The sequence below is a fragment of the Sceloporus occidentalis genome, unplaced genomic scaffold (genome assembly GCF_023333645.1).
Source record: "Sceloporus occidentalis isolate IW3139 unplaced genomic scaffold, rSceOcc1.0.p SCAF_6, whole genome shotgun sequence".
Classification (NCBI taxonomy): Eukaryota; Metazoa; Chordata; class Lepidosauria; order Squamata; family Phrynosomatidae; genus Sceloporus; species Sceloporus occidentalis.
The window spans coordinates 69,111,597-69,129,525 of NW_028316986.1; the positions used below are offsets into that span (position 1 = coordinate 69,111,597).

Genomic DNA, 17,929 nt, shown 5'->3' on the forward strand with positions numbered 1-17,929 from the left:
GAAGGCAGCAATGTTAGTGTGCTTCCCTCCTCATGCCTGAATAGGACTATGTTGTTTCAGCTGTCCTGGCTTAAGTGCAGAATTTTACTGTCAGCCTACTTACCCACATCACAGGAGGTGAGGACTGCTTGGCCATATAGCAAATGGTTTCTCCTTAATAGGATGGGGCATGGAGGAGGCCAAGGAATAAAACCAAGTGCCCTAAAGCAGGAGTGCAGCATGAGAAGGTGACAAACTATTCAGGTGGAGATTGAGGAGAGAAGGAGCAGAAGCCAGAAAAAGAAGGATCAGTATGAAGTGAGGTCCCAAAAGATCATGAGAGCAGATGTTCCTGCCAAACCAGGACAGTTGGAGGATCAGCCATAACTTTTGGAGAGTTGCGTGATTCCTACTCCTGCTTTTCCGCAAACAACCCTGCGAGGTAGGCAAGGTAGCAGAGCAATCCAACATCATCCATTGTGTTTTTTCACACAGCGAAGGCAGAAAACCTGGATCTCCCAAGCTGCAAAACTCTTGGATTGCTGTGCCAACATGACAGTCCTAACCGCTGCTGTAGAATTCAAAGATATTGCCATGCCAGTCACTAGAATCATTATGTAGAGAAACCTTGTAGCAACCTTGAGACTGCGACCGAATGCATCTGAGGAAGTAGACTTTAATCTACAAAAACTTATGCTGCCAACTTCTTTCTTTCAGTTAGTCGCAATGATACTACAAGATCTCTCCACATACTAAATATTGCTGTTGTTGTTGTGTGCCTTCAAGTCGTTTCCATCTTATGGTGACCCTAAGGCTGCCAGCGTGGTATAGTGTTTTGAGTGTTGGATTACAAATTTGGAGAACAAGGTTCAAATCCAGGTCAGTCATGTAAACCCAGTGGGTCACATAGTTTTTTGTGGGTTTTTTTCCCCAGGCTGTGTGGCCATGTTCTAGAAGAGTTTATTCCTGACGTTTCGCCAGCATCCGTGCCAGCCTGAAAAAAACACAAAAAACTATGGATGCCGGCCATGAAAGCCTTCGACTTCACCAATGGGTGACCTTGAGCATGTCACACTCCCTCAGCCTTAGAGGATGGCAATGGCAAATCCCCTCTGAAGAAACTTGCCAAGAAACCCCCATGATAGGGTTGTCACAAATCAAAAACAATTTGAAGGCACACAACAACAACAACAACAACAACAACAACAAGGTGAGCCTATTATGGTGGTTTCTTGGCAAGTTTTGTTTAGAGGAGGTTTTGCCATTGGTGTCCTCTGAGGCTTAGAGAGTGTGACTTGCCCTAGGCCACCCAGTGGGTTTCAGTGGTCAAGCAGGGATTCTAACCCTAGCCTCCAGATTTGTAGTCCAATGCTCAAACCACACGCTGGCTCCTACTCAGAAGTCAGCATAACCTTGGGCAAGTGTGTATAAGATTTTGCTTTCCTAACCATCTCTCTCTTTCAAAAAACGCTGAGAAGCCTAGGATCTGGAGGAAGGGTAGCTTGTTGGGCAGCGTAAGACACCCCCTTCCTTTTCCTGCCATTCCTTCGCAGGGATAAAAGTGAAACCCGAGCAGAAAATGTTTGTGGTGCCACTCGCCGTGGAGGGTTGGGTTGTCTGGGCAACTGGGACACTTCATCAGCTCAGCTAACAGATGGCCAGTGAGCAACAGGCAGCATATGTTCCACTAAGCACTGACATCAGCACAGATGGAGGGTGGGCAGGAGGCTGGCCCTGAAACATAACCTGACATTTCCTTCTCACTTGGTGCTGCATTGTTAGAGCTCACACAGGAAGATTAGCAGGGAAAAGTGAATAGCATTAGGGGGGATCTGCTCAAGAACCAATTACTAACACTTCAGTGCAGTTTTAGATTTTTTACTTCACCAGAATGCAACATTGTTAACAACATTCAGCTGCACAAAAGGAAATGCAGTGGGTTTTAACTACAGGGGCTTTAAATTAAAGGGAAAAAAATCACAGGCAGGTTTTCCCAAGAAAACTAATTAACAGCGACTGCAAGCCTAGGTGTCCAGTTTTATTGATTACTCTTTTCTTTTAAATGCCGTTTGTATAAATATTTCTTTTTCGTGGATATTTTTTTAACATATAAATTCTCTCACATGAAAATCAAGGTGAAGAAGAAACTTCCATTCCAGTTTCTTCACAGCTCTGTTGTTCATATCACTGTTTGAAGAATTTTTTTGCAGCCTTCAGAACTTCTTCCTTATTTAATGAAACTTGGAGAAAATCCTGAGAACAAGGTTGTAATTCTGGCTCCAGGGACAACAGATTGCAAGTAAAGCTAGACAATGGTACACTCAGAATTACAGAAAACCAACATACACACCCTATACAGGTATCCTTAGATAGTAGGGGGTCAGGGAAACCAGAGTTCAAGCAGAATGAAAGGTTTGGGAAATTGATCCAACATATGTGTTTGAATTTTCTCTAGTTCCAAAAGATCATCAGGTGTCAAAGGAAATTGTCAATTAGACCATCACATTTCCCCCATTCTAAAATTGCTGGAAAAGGCTGATAAAAATTGTGAAGAATTAACATAGTCTCTCCCAGATATGCTATAAAAAGTATTCTGCGCTTTTCTTCCAGTGCTGCCTGGGAGATTTTCACAAGCCTTCTCTCTAATGCTAATGAGACTTGTATCTCCATCCATCTTCTGTATGTCAGTCAGAGAACAGACCTAAGGCGCTTTCACACAGTCTAGTAATGGGCCTATGTGGGGCCATCTTGAGGTGAATTCATTGATGACTTAACATAGCAAGACAGTCAATAGATGGGGACAAGCGCTCTGCATAAGTCAGCAGAGACTGGCCTGCCACAGAATTGTCATCTTACTATACAACACTAAACAGAATTGACAGTGTTGAGCTGATGTAGACAACCTGAAAGGAGCAACAAGCCATGCTGTGCTTTAATAGGAAATGAAAACTTGGCCTTCCAAAGGCACAGAGAAGTACTAAACTCTAGCAACTAAAGAGACAGTAAAGTGTTTCACCAGAAACACCTGTCATATCTATTCATAAAGTCAACAAATTCAAAGAGGCAGGATGGTAGGGGTTTATGTGGAAGCTCTCCATTGTCAGAATGCCTTCTGCGGTAATGGAGAGAGAAGTCATCAAAAGAAAATATTATATACATTATCTCTTCCCATATTATGTCAGGTTTAGCTGTCATGAATCATCCTTTGTCTCAGATATAGATGAGGAGAAAAAAGGCCCTGTCAATGTCTAACAGATTTTAAAAGGAGAATAGATTGTTTCATTTTGTCAGTGACAATGGCCTGTTACAGACTGCCAAAATAAAGCTGCTTCGGGTCTCTTTGGAGGTATGCTATTTAAATGATGCATGGATCCTAAGAGTCTGGAGGTCGCGCCAAAGCCACACTCCATTCCTAAGCACTGGGGTGCAGCTTTGGTGCAGCTTCCAGATTCTTAGGATGCATGCATCATTTAAACAGCATACCTCCAAAGAGACCCGAAGCAGCTTTATTTTGGCAGTCTGTAACAGGCCACTGTTAGCAGTGGACAGGTTTTTCTTGAGACTCTAAAGCTGCAGTACTTTGAAGAGTACAGGTGTGTGAAGCCATAAGATATGCATCTCCCAATTTATATGTAGAGGTAGCAGAAACTCAAGACTTCTGCAATGATTCTTTCCTCCTGACAATATGAAACACAGGCACCGTTCACTGGAAACCAAAGTCAAGGGCCATATTCAGACATCATGAAAAACTATCATTTATCATGATGGGAATGAATTTATGCCTCTCCTGGGCTTACACAGTCCCACAGTATCTTATACACACTTGCCCAAGGTTATGCTGACTTCTGAGTAGGAGCCAGCGTGTGGTTTGAGCATTGGACTACAAATCTGGAGGCTAGGGTTAGAATCCCTGCTTGACCACTGAAACCCACTGGGTGGCCTAGGGCAAGTCACACTCTCTAAGCCTCAGAGGACACCAATGGCAAAACCTCCTCTAAACAAAACTTGCCAAGAAACCACCATAATAGGCTCACCTTGTTGTTGTTGTTGTTGTTGTTGTTGTTGTTGTTGTGTGCCTTCAAATTGTTTTTGATTTGTGACAACCCTATCATGGGGGTTTCTTGGCAAGTTTCTTCAGAGGGGATTTGCCATTGCCATCCTCTAAGGCTGAGGGAGTGTGACATGCTCAAGGTCACCCATTGGTGAAGTCGAAGGCTTTCATGGCCGGCATCCATAGTTTTTTGTGTTTTTTTCAGGCTGGCACGGATGCTGGCGAAACGTCAGGAATAAACTCTTCTAGAACATGGCCACACAGCCTGGGGAAAAAAACCCACAAAAAACTATGTGACCCACTGGGTTTACATGACTGACCTGGATTTGAACCTTGGTCTCCAAATTTGTAATCCAACACTCAAAACACTATACCACGCTGGCAGCCTTAGGGTCACCATAAGATGGAAACGACTTGAAGGCACACAACAACAACAGCAATATTTAGTATGTGGAGAGATCTTGTAGCATCGTTGAGACTAACTGAAAGAAAGAAGTTGGCAGCATAAGTTTTCGTAGATTAAAGTCTACTTCCTCAGATGCATTCGGTCGCAGTCTCAAGGTTGCTACAAGGTTTCTCTACATAATGATTCTAGTGACTGGCATGGCAATATCTTTGAATTCTACAGCAGCGGTTAGGACTGTCATGTTGGCATAGCAATCCAAGAGTTTTGCAGCTTGGGAGATCCAGGTTTTCTGCCTTCGCTGTGTGAAAAAACACAATGGATGATGTTGGATTGCTCTGCTACCTTGCCTACCTCGCAGGGTTGTTTGCGGAAAAGCAGGAGTAGGAATCACGCAACTCTCCAAAAGTTATGGCTGATCCTCCAACTGTCCTGGTTTGGCAGGAACAGTCCCAATTATTCATCCATCTTCTCATTTTTTCATCTGCTTTCCCAGTTTCTCTCTCCTCTTCCCACTTTCCCCCTTCACCTACATCTTGCTTACTTTCTGCTGTAAAGTGGTTAGAATATCACACTACAGAGTTACAGAGCTATTATTCCGGTGGCTGCCTCCTATGGAATTCTGGGGTTTGTAGTTTAGTGATGCCTAATAGCTCTCTGACTCAGAATTCCCAGTGCCTCTTCCTAAACTGCAAATCCCAGGATTCCACAGGCAGCAGCCATAGCAGTTATATTGGAATAATAGCACTAACATGCAAGAGTAGTTTGCATAGTTCAGTAGGGATGAAGGGAGAGGAGGGGATAGAATCTTCCCCTTCCCAGTAGTCCCAGGCAGCTTCCCCTACCTTGTGAGTTCTTCATAATTCATAACTCTTGACCACACACTGATGTTGTTTGGACCCACATATCCTGGTTTTCATTGCGGCAACATTAGGGCTGCTGAGAGTTGCCATCAAACAACATCTGGAGGGTGGCATGATTCCCATCACTCTTGTAAAGTAAGGAAGGGATCACCTCAAGCTTCTTCTTCTTTTCTAATTCTCAGCCAAAACGCTCTAGCTCCTCACCAAACTACCAATCTCAGAATTGTAACAGAAGATGAAATGGCAAAGTAGAATCATAGTGTAGTGTAGTGTAGTGTAGTGTGAAAGGGCCCCAGGTTGCTGTTACTGTTTAAGAGATAGCACTGTAATTCTCCTGGAAAAATAGCCAACGATCTCAACTAAGTAAATAACTTCCATCCATGAAATAAAGATGCTAGCTTTAGATTCAGGGAGGAATTCTCTCTAGTTTCAGAAAGAAACTTACACAGTTCCACAGTATCCTCTCTCTTGCAAAGAGGTGTTTGGAAGTGTTTGCCTTCCTGTGTTATTGAGCCTTTCCCTGTTGATGCTGTTTGGACAATCTGGGGTTAATCTTAGCGATCGCTAATGAAAATTAATCAACCACAACCTGTTTCTAAATAAACACTCTTGTTTTCAGTAGCTAAAGTTAAGATTAAGTTTAGGGGTGGGTGTGCTGATCTGGGATTAATGAAAATACACACAGAAGGTTTAATTTAAAGTTAAACTAAAGTTGAAGTAATCTCTACCCTAAAGATGTGCAGGGAGTGGGGAGTGTGCAAGCCCTGGGAAAGTGTGAGATTGCTGGCATCATGGTAAATCATGGTTTATTGCAATGTCTGAATGTAGCTATTGGGTCTTCTAAACACAGAACTTCCATAGTTATAACTTTGTTGATCTTTGAAGCTGGTTTAGTTCTAGACTTGTTTGATTTTAATGCAATAGTGCAGGTTCTAGATTCTGAAATGTGACAAAAATGCGAAAAACAAAATTCAGTGTTCTTGAATTAACCTATAAACCCAAATAGCTTGGGCCCTGCTAGCTGAAGGGCCTGGCTACAATTTAAGATCTGCTTTGAAAGTACAGTATGTCTCACATTCTAGGGAGGTTGGCAGGGAAAACAGGTCAGGGCCTTCTTTGTGGCAGTGCCCGACTGTAGATTTTTTTCTTCCTTGTTCAGCTTTAGGTGACTCGTTAAAAAAAGTTTATTGTATCTAGAATTTGAGAGAATTTAAATGTCATTCTATTATCTGCTTCCCCACGTCCTATGAACTCTTTTTCTTTTAATTTGTTTAGCATGTCTATTATGATATTGGTTGGCATGTTAGTGAATTATGATGGCATTATGTCAGATGGCCACCACTTCAACTTGCTTATTGAGTTGTTTGCAAAATAGCAGAGACTGGAATTTTGTTTTGACCTTACAATGACCAAAATCTTCCCAAACACATCTTTTAAGCAGTGCAGCCGCCCCCCCCCCCCCCCACAACCATTTCTGTGCTGTTGGACAGTGAGCAGATAAACTGGGACATGTTCTCCTATTTTCCTGTAGTTGGATGTGCTGCAGGGACATCATCTGCAGAGACCTCCTTAGAACCTCTGGAGATCTCCATGGATGCCTGTCCAAGTACATCCAGCTATAGGAAAACAGTTGGTCACATCTCTGCTTATCCCTGCACCCTCTGACACCGTGGGAATGGCCATGGGGAGGGAACTGTGCTGCTGGCAAAGTAGGTTTTGGAGGCAAGCATCAGGAATTGGAGCTATGTAATAAATGTGCATCTCCCAATACAGGATCTTGGACACCACATGTTTTAATTAGTGGCTTTTCAGGGCTGTTTGTGAAAAATAAGTGCATAAGTAATAAAACAAAGAAGGAAATCACATAAACAAGCCAAATGAGTCAACTTTTTTATTTTTTAAAACATTATTTCCAGAAGCAGGTCTTGTCACTCCTAAGCCTCTGCCTAAAGCTCTGGATGTGCATGTGTGTGTGCATGCATGCGTGTAAACCAGTTTCTATTCGTTTTCTAAGCGGATTTCTATACTACACAGTTAAAATCTTTGGATATCACTTTAACTGCCATGGCTATATCCTATGGATTCCTGGAATTTGTAGTCTGATGAAATACTCAGAATTGTCTGCTACAGATGTCTAGTGCTGTAGTTCAGGTGAGTATGCTAGAGAATTCTAAGTACCTCATGAAAGTACATATCAAACTACCATAATTGTGCAGTGTAGTCATACATGACTATTAAATGCCTCACCTAAGAGCAAAAGTAGTGAACATTTGTAAGGGACAGAACACTTCTTGTTTCAGCAATACAATCTTCCCTTTATATTTCTTCAAGTATAGAGAGAATGTGTCCCGCAAAGCAAAAGTGTGGCAAACTTACTTTGCCATCATGAGGCTTTTTTTTTTTTTTGGGGGGGGGGTTCTAATTCAAAAAAGTGATGTTGCCAAGTTGTAGACTAGCATTGTCCACTATACCTGAAGGCAGCATGTTAACTTGGGGAGGGGTGGAGGACACAGAGCAAGCTGCATAGCACATAGCTTTTACTTTCGGTGCATCGCTTACATGCCCCAGCATTTGTTGGTAGAGATGATCACCTCATTTTCTCCTACAATAGTGCCATAAGAAGGTCCCAACTAAGTTAAAGTGATCGATATTATGCCTGTATATGCTGTCCATGGATGTCCATTAATACAGCAGACCTGAAGGAATTGCTCTGCTTGTATTCTTCCCTAGAATGAATGTATAATTGAAAACATTCCCATCTTTCTTACTCAGAAGCTGCCAGTTGTAACAAACATATACCAAGGCAGTACCAGAACTTTAAAAAAGTAGCTTTTGGCAGCTACAATTCCTAGCATTCCAAGGCCAGAATAACTATGCTGGCTGTGGGGATTCTGCAAGTTGTAATCCAAACAGTAAAGACTGGAATTCACCAATGTCGTTATGAACGTGTAACCTAGATACGCATTTGTGACTGGTTTGTATTTATATTAGTGAATACATAGAGACCTCACTTGCCAGGCAGCACACACTGCAAGCAACAGAGGTCTGGAAACAGCTAACTGATATTTCCACCACCAGCCTTACTGCAGATGATCTCTAGTGTAAGGAGGAACTGTGATAAGGACCCTGCTTCTGATTGTTACACCAGAGACTGCTCATGGGATGGAGATAGGGTCAACAGGGGAAATGACCCCTGTTGCTTGCAGCAGCTGCTGACCAATAAGTGAGAATTGGGCAGGGGATTCAGTTGGGAGATAATGTAAGTGCCATACTACTTAAGCATGTAACTAAGGTGGTTATACATTCGTAACTGCCTAGTGAATTCCAACCAATTTTTTCAAGTTCTATGCAACAGAAAAAGTATTCTGACATTTGTAATATCAATCTAGATCTAGTCTAGACTAATCTAAGAGGCCAATCAGTGAGCCCTTGATTTGAATTAACTGACTAGATGGCCTTAGGTAACTGCAGGATAATAATATTGACTCATCATATAGGACAAAAATTACAGAACTAATAAAGTGGTCAGCAGCGCCCAAGAGGGTAACCACTCCGTTCTGGCAGTCAGGGTCGGCTGTCCCAGCCCAGGATTTCCTCTGCCCCATCTCGGATTCGCCCCTTTTCACTCGCTGCTCCTCACTCCTGGAACCTTCTTCCCCCGTGAGCAAGAGCCATCACTTCCTTAACCAGCTTCAAAATGGAGTTGAAGACCATCCTGTTCAAAGAAGCTTTCCCAGGCATTGCGTAATTGTCGCTTGCTATTTGATGTTCTTATGGTGCCTGTTTTATCGAACCATTTCCTGTATTGCTATGTACTTTATATGTATTATCCTACTAGAGAGGCAGGCTAGCTCCAACAGGCCTCCCTGGTAGAAGATTAACCATCTATTATGAAGCCAAACCCTCCCTCCAGTCCATCTGCCTTGGTCCAGGCCTTGGAGGTAGAGAGGAACTGCTGGACCTCATCCCCTTCTCCACCACCTTTCCCTTCTCCTTTTGTGTCATGTCTTTTGAGATTGTAAGCTGGAGGGCAGGGAACCGTCTAATTGAAAAGACTGTATGTACAGCGCTGTGTAAATTTACAGCGCTTTATAAATAAAGGTTAATAATAATAATAATAATAATAATAATAATAAGCTGTGTATAGGCATGTATGAAGTATACATAGCAATTTAAATGCGTAAAAGTGCCACTAAAATTAGGTTGCAGTATTTATTGAGATGGCCAATTTTAGCTGAGTTCCATACCCTCCAACATTTCATAGATGAAAATTGTGACACATATGACCAAGCAACATCATAGTGTGGTTAACATGGTAAAAGCTATCATTGGCCTGTTACAGACTGCCAAAATAAAGCTGCTTCGGGTCTCTTTGGAGGTATGCTATTTAAATGATGCATGCATCCTAGGAATCTGGAAGCTGCACCAAAAGCTGCACTCTGGTGCTTAGGAATGGAGTGTGGCTTTGGTGTGACCTCCGGACTCTTAGGACCCATGCATCATTTAAATAGCATACCTCCAAAGAGACCTGAAGCAGCTTTATTTTGGCAGTCTGTAACAGGCCATTGAAAAAAGAATGCACAAATTAGGAGAGGATGCAACAGTTGGCTTTTGTTTCATCTTATTGAGAAGGGCAAGATTCTGATCCTCCTCTCCTCTTCCCTCTGTTGGTTTGAGTATAAGCTACTTTTCCACTTTGAACTTAGCTTGTAGCAACTGAAATGAGCCAAAGACAAAGTGGATGGAAGAGAGAAAAACTGGAACATTTTAAAAGCAGTTGAAAATGAGGAACAGAGGATTAACCTGGACTGTCCTTGCCAAACAAAGGCAGTTGGAGGGTGTGGAATTCTGATGTTTTTCCTTTGTGTATCTTTCTGATTTCATCTCAAAGGGAGAAGGGATGAGGTTTTACAGGAATTTTTCCCCTCCCCCATCCATTTTTAAAGGGAGTTTAATTTCTTTCTTTTTTCTTTTGATTGTTTTTTCCCTAAGGAAAGGTTAACCCTAAACACTGCAAACTGTTTGTCATACTTGGGCAGAATCACATTTATTTCCTTGCTCTATCTGGAGGCCTACTGTGATATTTGAGTGGTGCATGGAAAAACTCCACTGCTCATGGAGAAACACACCACATTTAGATCTGAACACCTGAAAGAATCATTCTTAGATATGACAGAACTAACTTTGCTGAATGCAGTGCAAACAGCACATTTTCCCTTGCCTTGAAGTCTTTTACAAGCATCGCAGGTGCCTGAGAACAGCAGGGGCAATAGAGTCACTCCCTTCACCCCTTTCCTTTACTGTAGTTGTGGGGCTCAGAGACTGAATGCTTCGTAATGAAGGTATATTGTAACATTTCTCACCAGGTGGCACTTTGTTAGCAACAATTAGATCCTGATTGATCTTTGAAGGGCTAATTCTTACATGGTTTGCAAGGGTCCTAGAAGGAGCAAGTGTTGAGTGGGAGCACTTTAAGAGTATTAGGTGGGGGAGGGGTTGAAGAGAAAAAAAGAATAGAGCCTCCAGACATTTGCAATACAATGACCATTTCTCCTTTGCACCCCCTTAACAAGCATTAGTTAGCACAGTAATTTGCTCTTACTCCTGTTATTATCCCCTCGGGCACTAATGGTCACTTTATTAATTAGTTGAAAATTGTATTCTAGGTCAAATGGCAGCTTTGTTCTTCTATTGTTGCAAATTGCTACTGGTAGGCCCCAGTAAGTGGAAGGGTTACTGCAAAAGGGGAATGATCCCTTTGCTTTTCAAGATAAAGGACGTGGACCAGCTGCACTTTGCAGGAACCATAGAAGGGAATTCAAAATGTCTAAGCGGAGCCTTTCCTAAGATTGTTTCTTAAGTAGTCACAGTCACTCTCCTGGTACAATTTCTAATCATGGTCGAATCGTGACAGTTATTGTATATGCTGATTTCTCTCCCACAAAAGCAACTATTCCCAGATGCAATGCCCCTCTCAGCTTCTTGATAACTGTGGGGTTGGGTTTATGTGATGACACAAAATTATGTGCCTCTTCAAGGCACTGAGAGAACACCAGGGCTGGGATTTGCACTTGTTAAGTCCTCCTTCATTCAGCTGTGACATTCAGACACAAATGCAGGCATTAGCACACCTTGATGTCCAACACTGGTCTTAACAAAATGACAACTATCTGCAGAATTAAGTAATATAATTAAGTTATTAAGTACACTTATAATAACATGTCTCTTGGGGCTTGTTTGAGAGCAGGTACTAGGGCCAAGCCAGAGGGGATAGCTTACACAAGGGAATAAAATGAAGCCTTTGCACCCTAATAAGAATTCAGTCTCCACAATAACATGCTCCTTCAGTCCCCAAATTTCTATCACTGCAGTACCTTGAAACTTCAGTTGAGCATTTGGAACTATGGCTTAGGCATGCAAAGAAACGGGAGCAGGCAAAACTACCAAGGGAATGCAAACATAGCCAATATAAGAGTTGTAGGTGTGCATGATTTTCAGTGTTTCATTCTCTGAAATGTTAGAAATTTGCAGACAAAAGGAAAATTTCCTCTTGCTCCTTGGCCCCTGACAGCCTATGGCACTTAACTGTCTGAAGCAATGGAAAAGATACTGACCCCCTATTATACTTACAGAAGTTGTCCAAGACTTGCAGCTGAATCTTACTGCAACAGCACCCAAGGGCAGCTGGCTAGCTTAAAGGGTATAGAGCAGGCCCTATGAAACATAGAGATCTGCTCTTCAAGACAGAGTACACTGTTACTGTTGACTCATCATTCAACAATTCACCCAATGGGCCAACTCTAGTTGGGACTAAGCAATAGGATTCCAGCCATTCAGTTGTGCAGTCTTAGAGGTCCATATCTATTTGTCTTCAGTATGCCACTTTATTCAAAGAGACTGCAGAATCAGTCTTTGGAAATTCTCCACTGCACAATATGTAAGCACATTGCCAGATATAAAATCAATTGCATACAAAGTTGGTGTTCAAACAGATAGTGTAGGGCAACCACCATATAACTATGTGTGCCGATTTACACACTACAAGCATGATGTAGAATCTCAACCACTCTATTTTGACACTAATAACTGAAACATTATTTCTTTTTGGCATAAAAGCAACAGAGTAATGAAGAGAGGTGGAAGATGTTTACCTTTAAGTGGTATGTTTCAGTACAAGGTTTTTATATGTCTTTGTTGGATCTCTTTGTTTTCTGACAAAGATAAATCTGAAATGTTGTGCTTTTCAGTTTTCACAATTTGTTCCTTTTCTGTGTCATTTGAAAATATGTTAGGATACTGAATAATACTGAATCCAACATTGGACACAACCCTCCATCACTTCAGTGCAGTATAAATGCCTCCTTGAAGAAGTATGCTATACTAACAGTGCCCAACCTCCATTGCAGCACTGAGCAACGCACATCCACAAATGGACCCCATTGTGGAACCACAGTATGCAATGTACCCTTTGTGCATTCACATGTGTAGCTCTGCTTCTGCCACTGTCAATGGAACATGACCATTGTGCAATGTCAAATAATTTGTTGCACATGTGTAATACAGTTTATGCACAGGTATGTCACTGACATGATACTAGCCATAGATCTCTGCAGAAAACTCTGCAGTTTTTTTAATTCCTTTGTACTGTTATTATTATTATTTTGGTGGCTGTAAACTTGTACTGTCTTTCAAAGTCGTGTCTTATAATCCAGAGGGCTACAATATACTCATGGGAATATGTGCAGCTTGTAAGATCAAAATACAATATATCACACAACTTAGTTAAAAAACAAACAAACTATATTGTACCTAGCCATTCTTTCTACAAAATAAATCAGTCTATTAATTTTAATCATTAATTTGGCATACATGATCAGAACTCTTTGTCTGTAAAACACTCTTTTTATTCTGTTCCGCTGACGAGATGAGTCATCTGGGCCATCTACAAACACAAATAAACTATCATAAGAAAAAAATGAGCATACAATCCATATACACACAGAAAGAGAAAGCCTTTGAAAAGTATGCATGACTACAGAGAATTAAAATGTAAAAATGTGTGTTTCATACATTAACTTAGAACGGCACGAGTGAGCCTCTCATATGTATCACTGTAAATAACTTGTTAGTTAATGTGCAGACAAGTGAAGACAAATTTAATTTACAACAGGTTAGGAGATGAGGCTTGTTAAAGGGGGAGGCAGTGTTAAAAGAAGAAGACTATATTACAAGTATATAGAATGAAAGAAGCCACAGCCTTGAGTGTGCAGACCTGAGCAGGGCTGTTGATGGCAAGTTCTTTTGGAGGTCTCTCATTTATAAGGTTGCCATAAGGTGAAGCCCATTTATGGCAGTTAACAAGAAGGTTAGGTGACTGCAGCAGGTCCAGGGGTCAGTATTCTGTCCCTTGAACCCTCAAGAGGTTGCACATAGCACAAAATTTTAAAAAATTACAATGTATATTGTCCCTTTTCCTATTTTAACAGACTGTGATAAAGGTCATGTAAATGTCTCTCAAAGTATGTTAATTTCTGGACTAAAACACTTCTTTTTTATATATCTTGAAACTCAGCCCCTTCTTTATAACCAACAAAACACCCATTCCCAAGGCTGCTGTCCTCCTGATATGATCAAGACAGTGTGGTCTTGGACCACAACAGCCACCATTCCCTTCCGGCACATTCAAGATCACACCAGATGGGCATGCTGTGCTTTGCAGTCCAGCACATCTGGAGGGTGGCAAGAGTGTAGATGGTTTTATTAGCACACATTCAAAAGATAATGCCAATACAGACAGTATGGCTCTACCTTCAGTACCTGCATAACATGCATAGCTACTTCTATACATTAAGCCGTGTTAGCCCCCCAAAGTGAACAGCCCTGTCTTTCCACACATTTCCATGAGAATGGCTGGTCCATGCTTACTGCCACATGGGCAGTGTAACATTCCAAATTTGGTTGAAAGTTAACTTCCAGCATTCCTCAGCACTTGCTATACTGTTGCTGTAGTCCAACAACATCTGGAGGGATGCACATTTCCCATCACTGCCTTAATGAGTGAATAGATAGCTCTGGGACTTAAATGATTACTTTAGAAAGATGTAAAAAATTCCAAACAACCTAACTTTTTTTACTTTAAAGCTAAACAACAAATTCACTTTCTACTTCTGTAACTTTCTATTATAGCTATTTACCGAGGTGCAAGCTGGAATCTTTGTCCCCTTGCTGGTCGATGTCTCGATCTGTATCCTAGACCTGAGGGGTGAAAAGGATAGTTTTTAATGTTGAGAAACCAGAAAGGCACCCTACCCTCTCCTTTTACTGTTTAATGCAGTTTGACAACAATTTAACTGTCATGGTTACATTCTATGGAATCCTGGTATTTGTAGTTTGTTGTGGCACCACAACGCTCTGACAGAGAAAGCTAAATATCTCACAAAACTACAAATCCCAGAATTCCATAGCATTGAGTCATGGCAGTTAAAGTATTGTCCAATTGCTTAATTCTGCAGTGTAGATGCAGCAAGTCTTTATCTCAGAGATTGGAAAATAAATTTTCAAAATCCCTTAGCCAACATAACATGGGGGATTCTGGATGTTGTAGTCCAAAAAATAAACTTTCAAGCTTGTTTATCTGGCCTCTTTTCTGGTTTAGAATGCCAAATAAAAGTTGTTTCAAGTATTTCTAAGACGAATCACTCATGCTGATGGATTATCTATATTCAGAAAAGTTTGAATGCAGCAACAGTGGCTCTAAAGTTCCATCTATTTTGTATTCTACTTCTTCAGCAAAGAGCTTGGGAGTCAGGCATGTTTGGTGGGAACAAGAAAGAGGGCCTTCTCAGTGGCTGCTCCCAAGCTTTGGAACTTCTTCTCTATGGAGGGCAGGATAGCTCCATCCCTGCTGTCTTTCCAATGGCAGGTAAAGACATTTTTATGCCACCAGGCCTTTGCATGACATGGATGCTGCTTTGTTTTTGTTTTAAAGAGTTTTAAATTTTAAAAATGTAATGTTTTTAATGCTTGAATTGTTAATTGTTTTTTAAACTTTGTATTTTTAATGTTTTATACTGTTTTAACTTGAACTGTTTTAGATTTGTTATCCACCTGGAGTCCCTGTACTGGGAGGAAGGCGGGATATAAATAAACATAATAATAACAACAGCAGCAACAACAACAATATCTGACTTGGTTGTTTCATTTCACAGGAGCATATTTTTAGTTGTGAATAATAGGTTTGCTGAAACATATTCTTCTTCCTTTTTGTGGTATAGATACTGATCCTTATTTTTCCTATGTTCTTCTGCCTCTGGTATCAAATTTTCTATTAAAGAGATAATGTCCAGGAACACAGCTACTTTGTTAACTGAGGAATACCTATAAAGTTTTTCTTTGGTATAGCGGTCCCTTGCTATCTGCAGGGGATCTGTTCTGGATCCCGCCATGGATAGCAAAAACGTGGGACCTCAAGTCCCATTGTTTGCAATGGGTCCATGTGCATGTGGGTGCAACCACATCCACACACACCCATTTAAAAAAAACAGGGCTTGCTATCCACGGAAACTCAAATCTGCAGATGGTAAGCCTGCAGTTGGCATGGAAGTGGTGTACTTTTCAGAGATTATCTCAGTTACATTGTGGAATAAAGTCCCTATGGAAGGCAATACAATCTCAAATTGTGATTTGAGGAAGAACTTTTCTCTCACAGTGCCTGCTATGATGTTGAGTGAATGCTGAGAGAAGGAGTTGAATGTGCAGAGAGTTGCATGTCTCTGTTACATCTTTCAACTGGAGGACAGAGAAGTAACATGCCCTCCTTTCAAGGAAGAGGGGCAGCAACTTAGGCGGGATACAGACGGGCAAAAAGGGGTGTGTTCATGATGTCATGAAGGTATAGTCTTCAGACGGCCCTTACCTGAATGCCGCCATGAACACGCCGCCCGCACGCCCCAAGCGGGAAGAAGCGGCATTAAAAAGGTGCTGCTTTTCCCCGCTTCTTTTCTATATACTGCACAACTGCGCAGCTCTGTCTATAAGCTGCTGCACCGGTACGCCAGAATTGTTACGCCGCTAATTTAAGTTGCCCATTTAAAAGCTCCGTGTCTGCTGCGTCGCATAATGAGTCGGGGTCCTGGAACATGGGCAGTTTGCACCGAGGCTCTAATTAGAGCGTCAGATGCCATGAAGATGTGGAAGCTGCAGTACAGCTGCACTCTATTTTAATGCTCGTAACCCTAACCCTAACCCTAACCCTAGAGCAACATGTACGCATGCGCTGCTAGAATTGGGGAAAGTTTGGAATTTAAAGTGAACCCCTACACACATTCCTGTGCCATATTCACCTAACAATAAAAAACCCCTAAAACTTTAAATATTTACATATGTACAAGGGAGGTGATGGGGGATGGCAGGGGGACAGCGGTGGCAGCGGCGACAGCTGTGGCTGTGCACTGCAGATTCAGCAAGAGCGTGGGGACCAAAGGAGAGGAGGCATCCATGATGCTGGTGACACTACCAACGTGCAAGCGGACAAGGATGCCAACACCAGCTGATCACCAGCTGGCAGGAGACCACCATTGTTCTTGGGCAGGGCGAGGGAAAAAGTTTAAAGGGGCCTGGGTGCTTTAAATGTGCACATAGGCTTTCTGCCGCTGGTGCTGAGCGCCGCAGCTGCGCAGCGGCGCATCCGCCAGCCGGCAAAAGAAAAAAAAAGCCCCGTTTTTGGCCGCCCGTGCAGAAGCTGCCTCTCTCTTTGCAGCGTCCTCCGAGGCGGCGGTATGGAAACTGCGGGTCAGAAACGGCCCCAGGTGAGGCGTCTTCACTGCCCCCCATGTGGAAGCCCCATACACCTGAGCCACGCCCCCAGGGCGGGCGGTCTGGAGGCTCTGTATTCAGCAGAATACACCTCAAAGACGTCTTCCCCTGCCCGTCTGTACCCCGCCTTAGTCTCTTCTCTTCTCTTCTCTTCTCTTCTCTTCTCTTCTCTTCTCAGATAATCTCAGGCAGTACAAAAAGGTTGGTTGTGCAGCCCACTTCATTTTGAGAAAGCGTGGTCGAGTTTTTAATGGTTTTTTCGGGCTATGTGGCCATGTTCTAGAAGAGTTTATTTCTGAAGTTTCGCCAGCATCTCTGGCTGGCATTTTCTAGCCAGCCAGAGATGCTGGCGAAACATTAGGAATAAACTCTTCTAGAACATGGCCACATAGCCCAAAAAACCCACAAAAAACTATGGATGCCACCCATGAAAGCCTTCAACTTCACCTTAGTCAAGTTCTTTACTGTCTGTTGATATAATTCTTTTGTATTACCTAAAAACTGGCCATGTGCAAGTGCAAGTGCAAGAGTAGGTTAGAAAGGCGGTTGTTTAAAATGGCAGATTAAACTTTTGGTTTTTTGGTTGCTAAATTAACATGTGCTCTAAGCTTGATGTTTACAAGAAGATTAATATAGGGTTGCCAAACTGTGGTGGTGAGATGGAGGAAAATTACAGACAATTAGGTGTGTGGTATTTTAATTGTCTCATTGAAACAGGCTTGAAAGATGAAAAGCCTTTACTGCAATTTTAAGCTCATTTCAAGTATGTCCAAGAACCATTAAACAGAAATCCCCCACAAAAGCTAAGTCTTACTTTAC

At 42.0% G+C, this 17,929-nt stretch overlaps 1 protein-coding gene across 3 annotated transcripts in view; it reads right to left on the reverse strand.

Annotated features, from left to right (window-relative positions):
• Positions 1–9,865: 9,865 nt before the first annotated feature.
• Positions 9,866–17,929, reverse strand: part of FAM120B (family with sequence similarity 120 member B) — a 66,830-nt gene continuing 58,766 nt past the window's right edge. For all 3 annotated transcript variants that reach the window (XR_016281737.1, XM_089529972.1, XM_089529973.1), the window contains exons 10-11: positions 14,491–14,551; positions 9,866–13,238 (exon numbers count right to left, since the gene is read on the reverse strand). Coding sequence is in view for 2 of the 3 variants with exons in the window: in XM_089529972.1 (XP_089386098.1) it covers positions 13,226–13,238; positions 14,491–14,551 (74 nt within the window). In the remaining variant the exon portion in view is untranslated. The remainder of the gene's footprint in view (positions 13,239–14,490; positions 14,552–17,929) is intronic.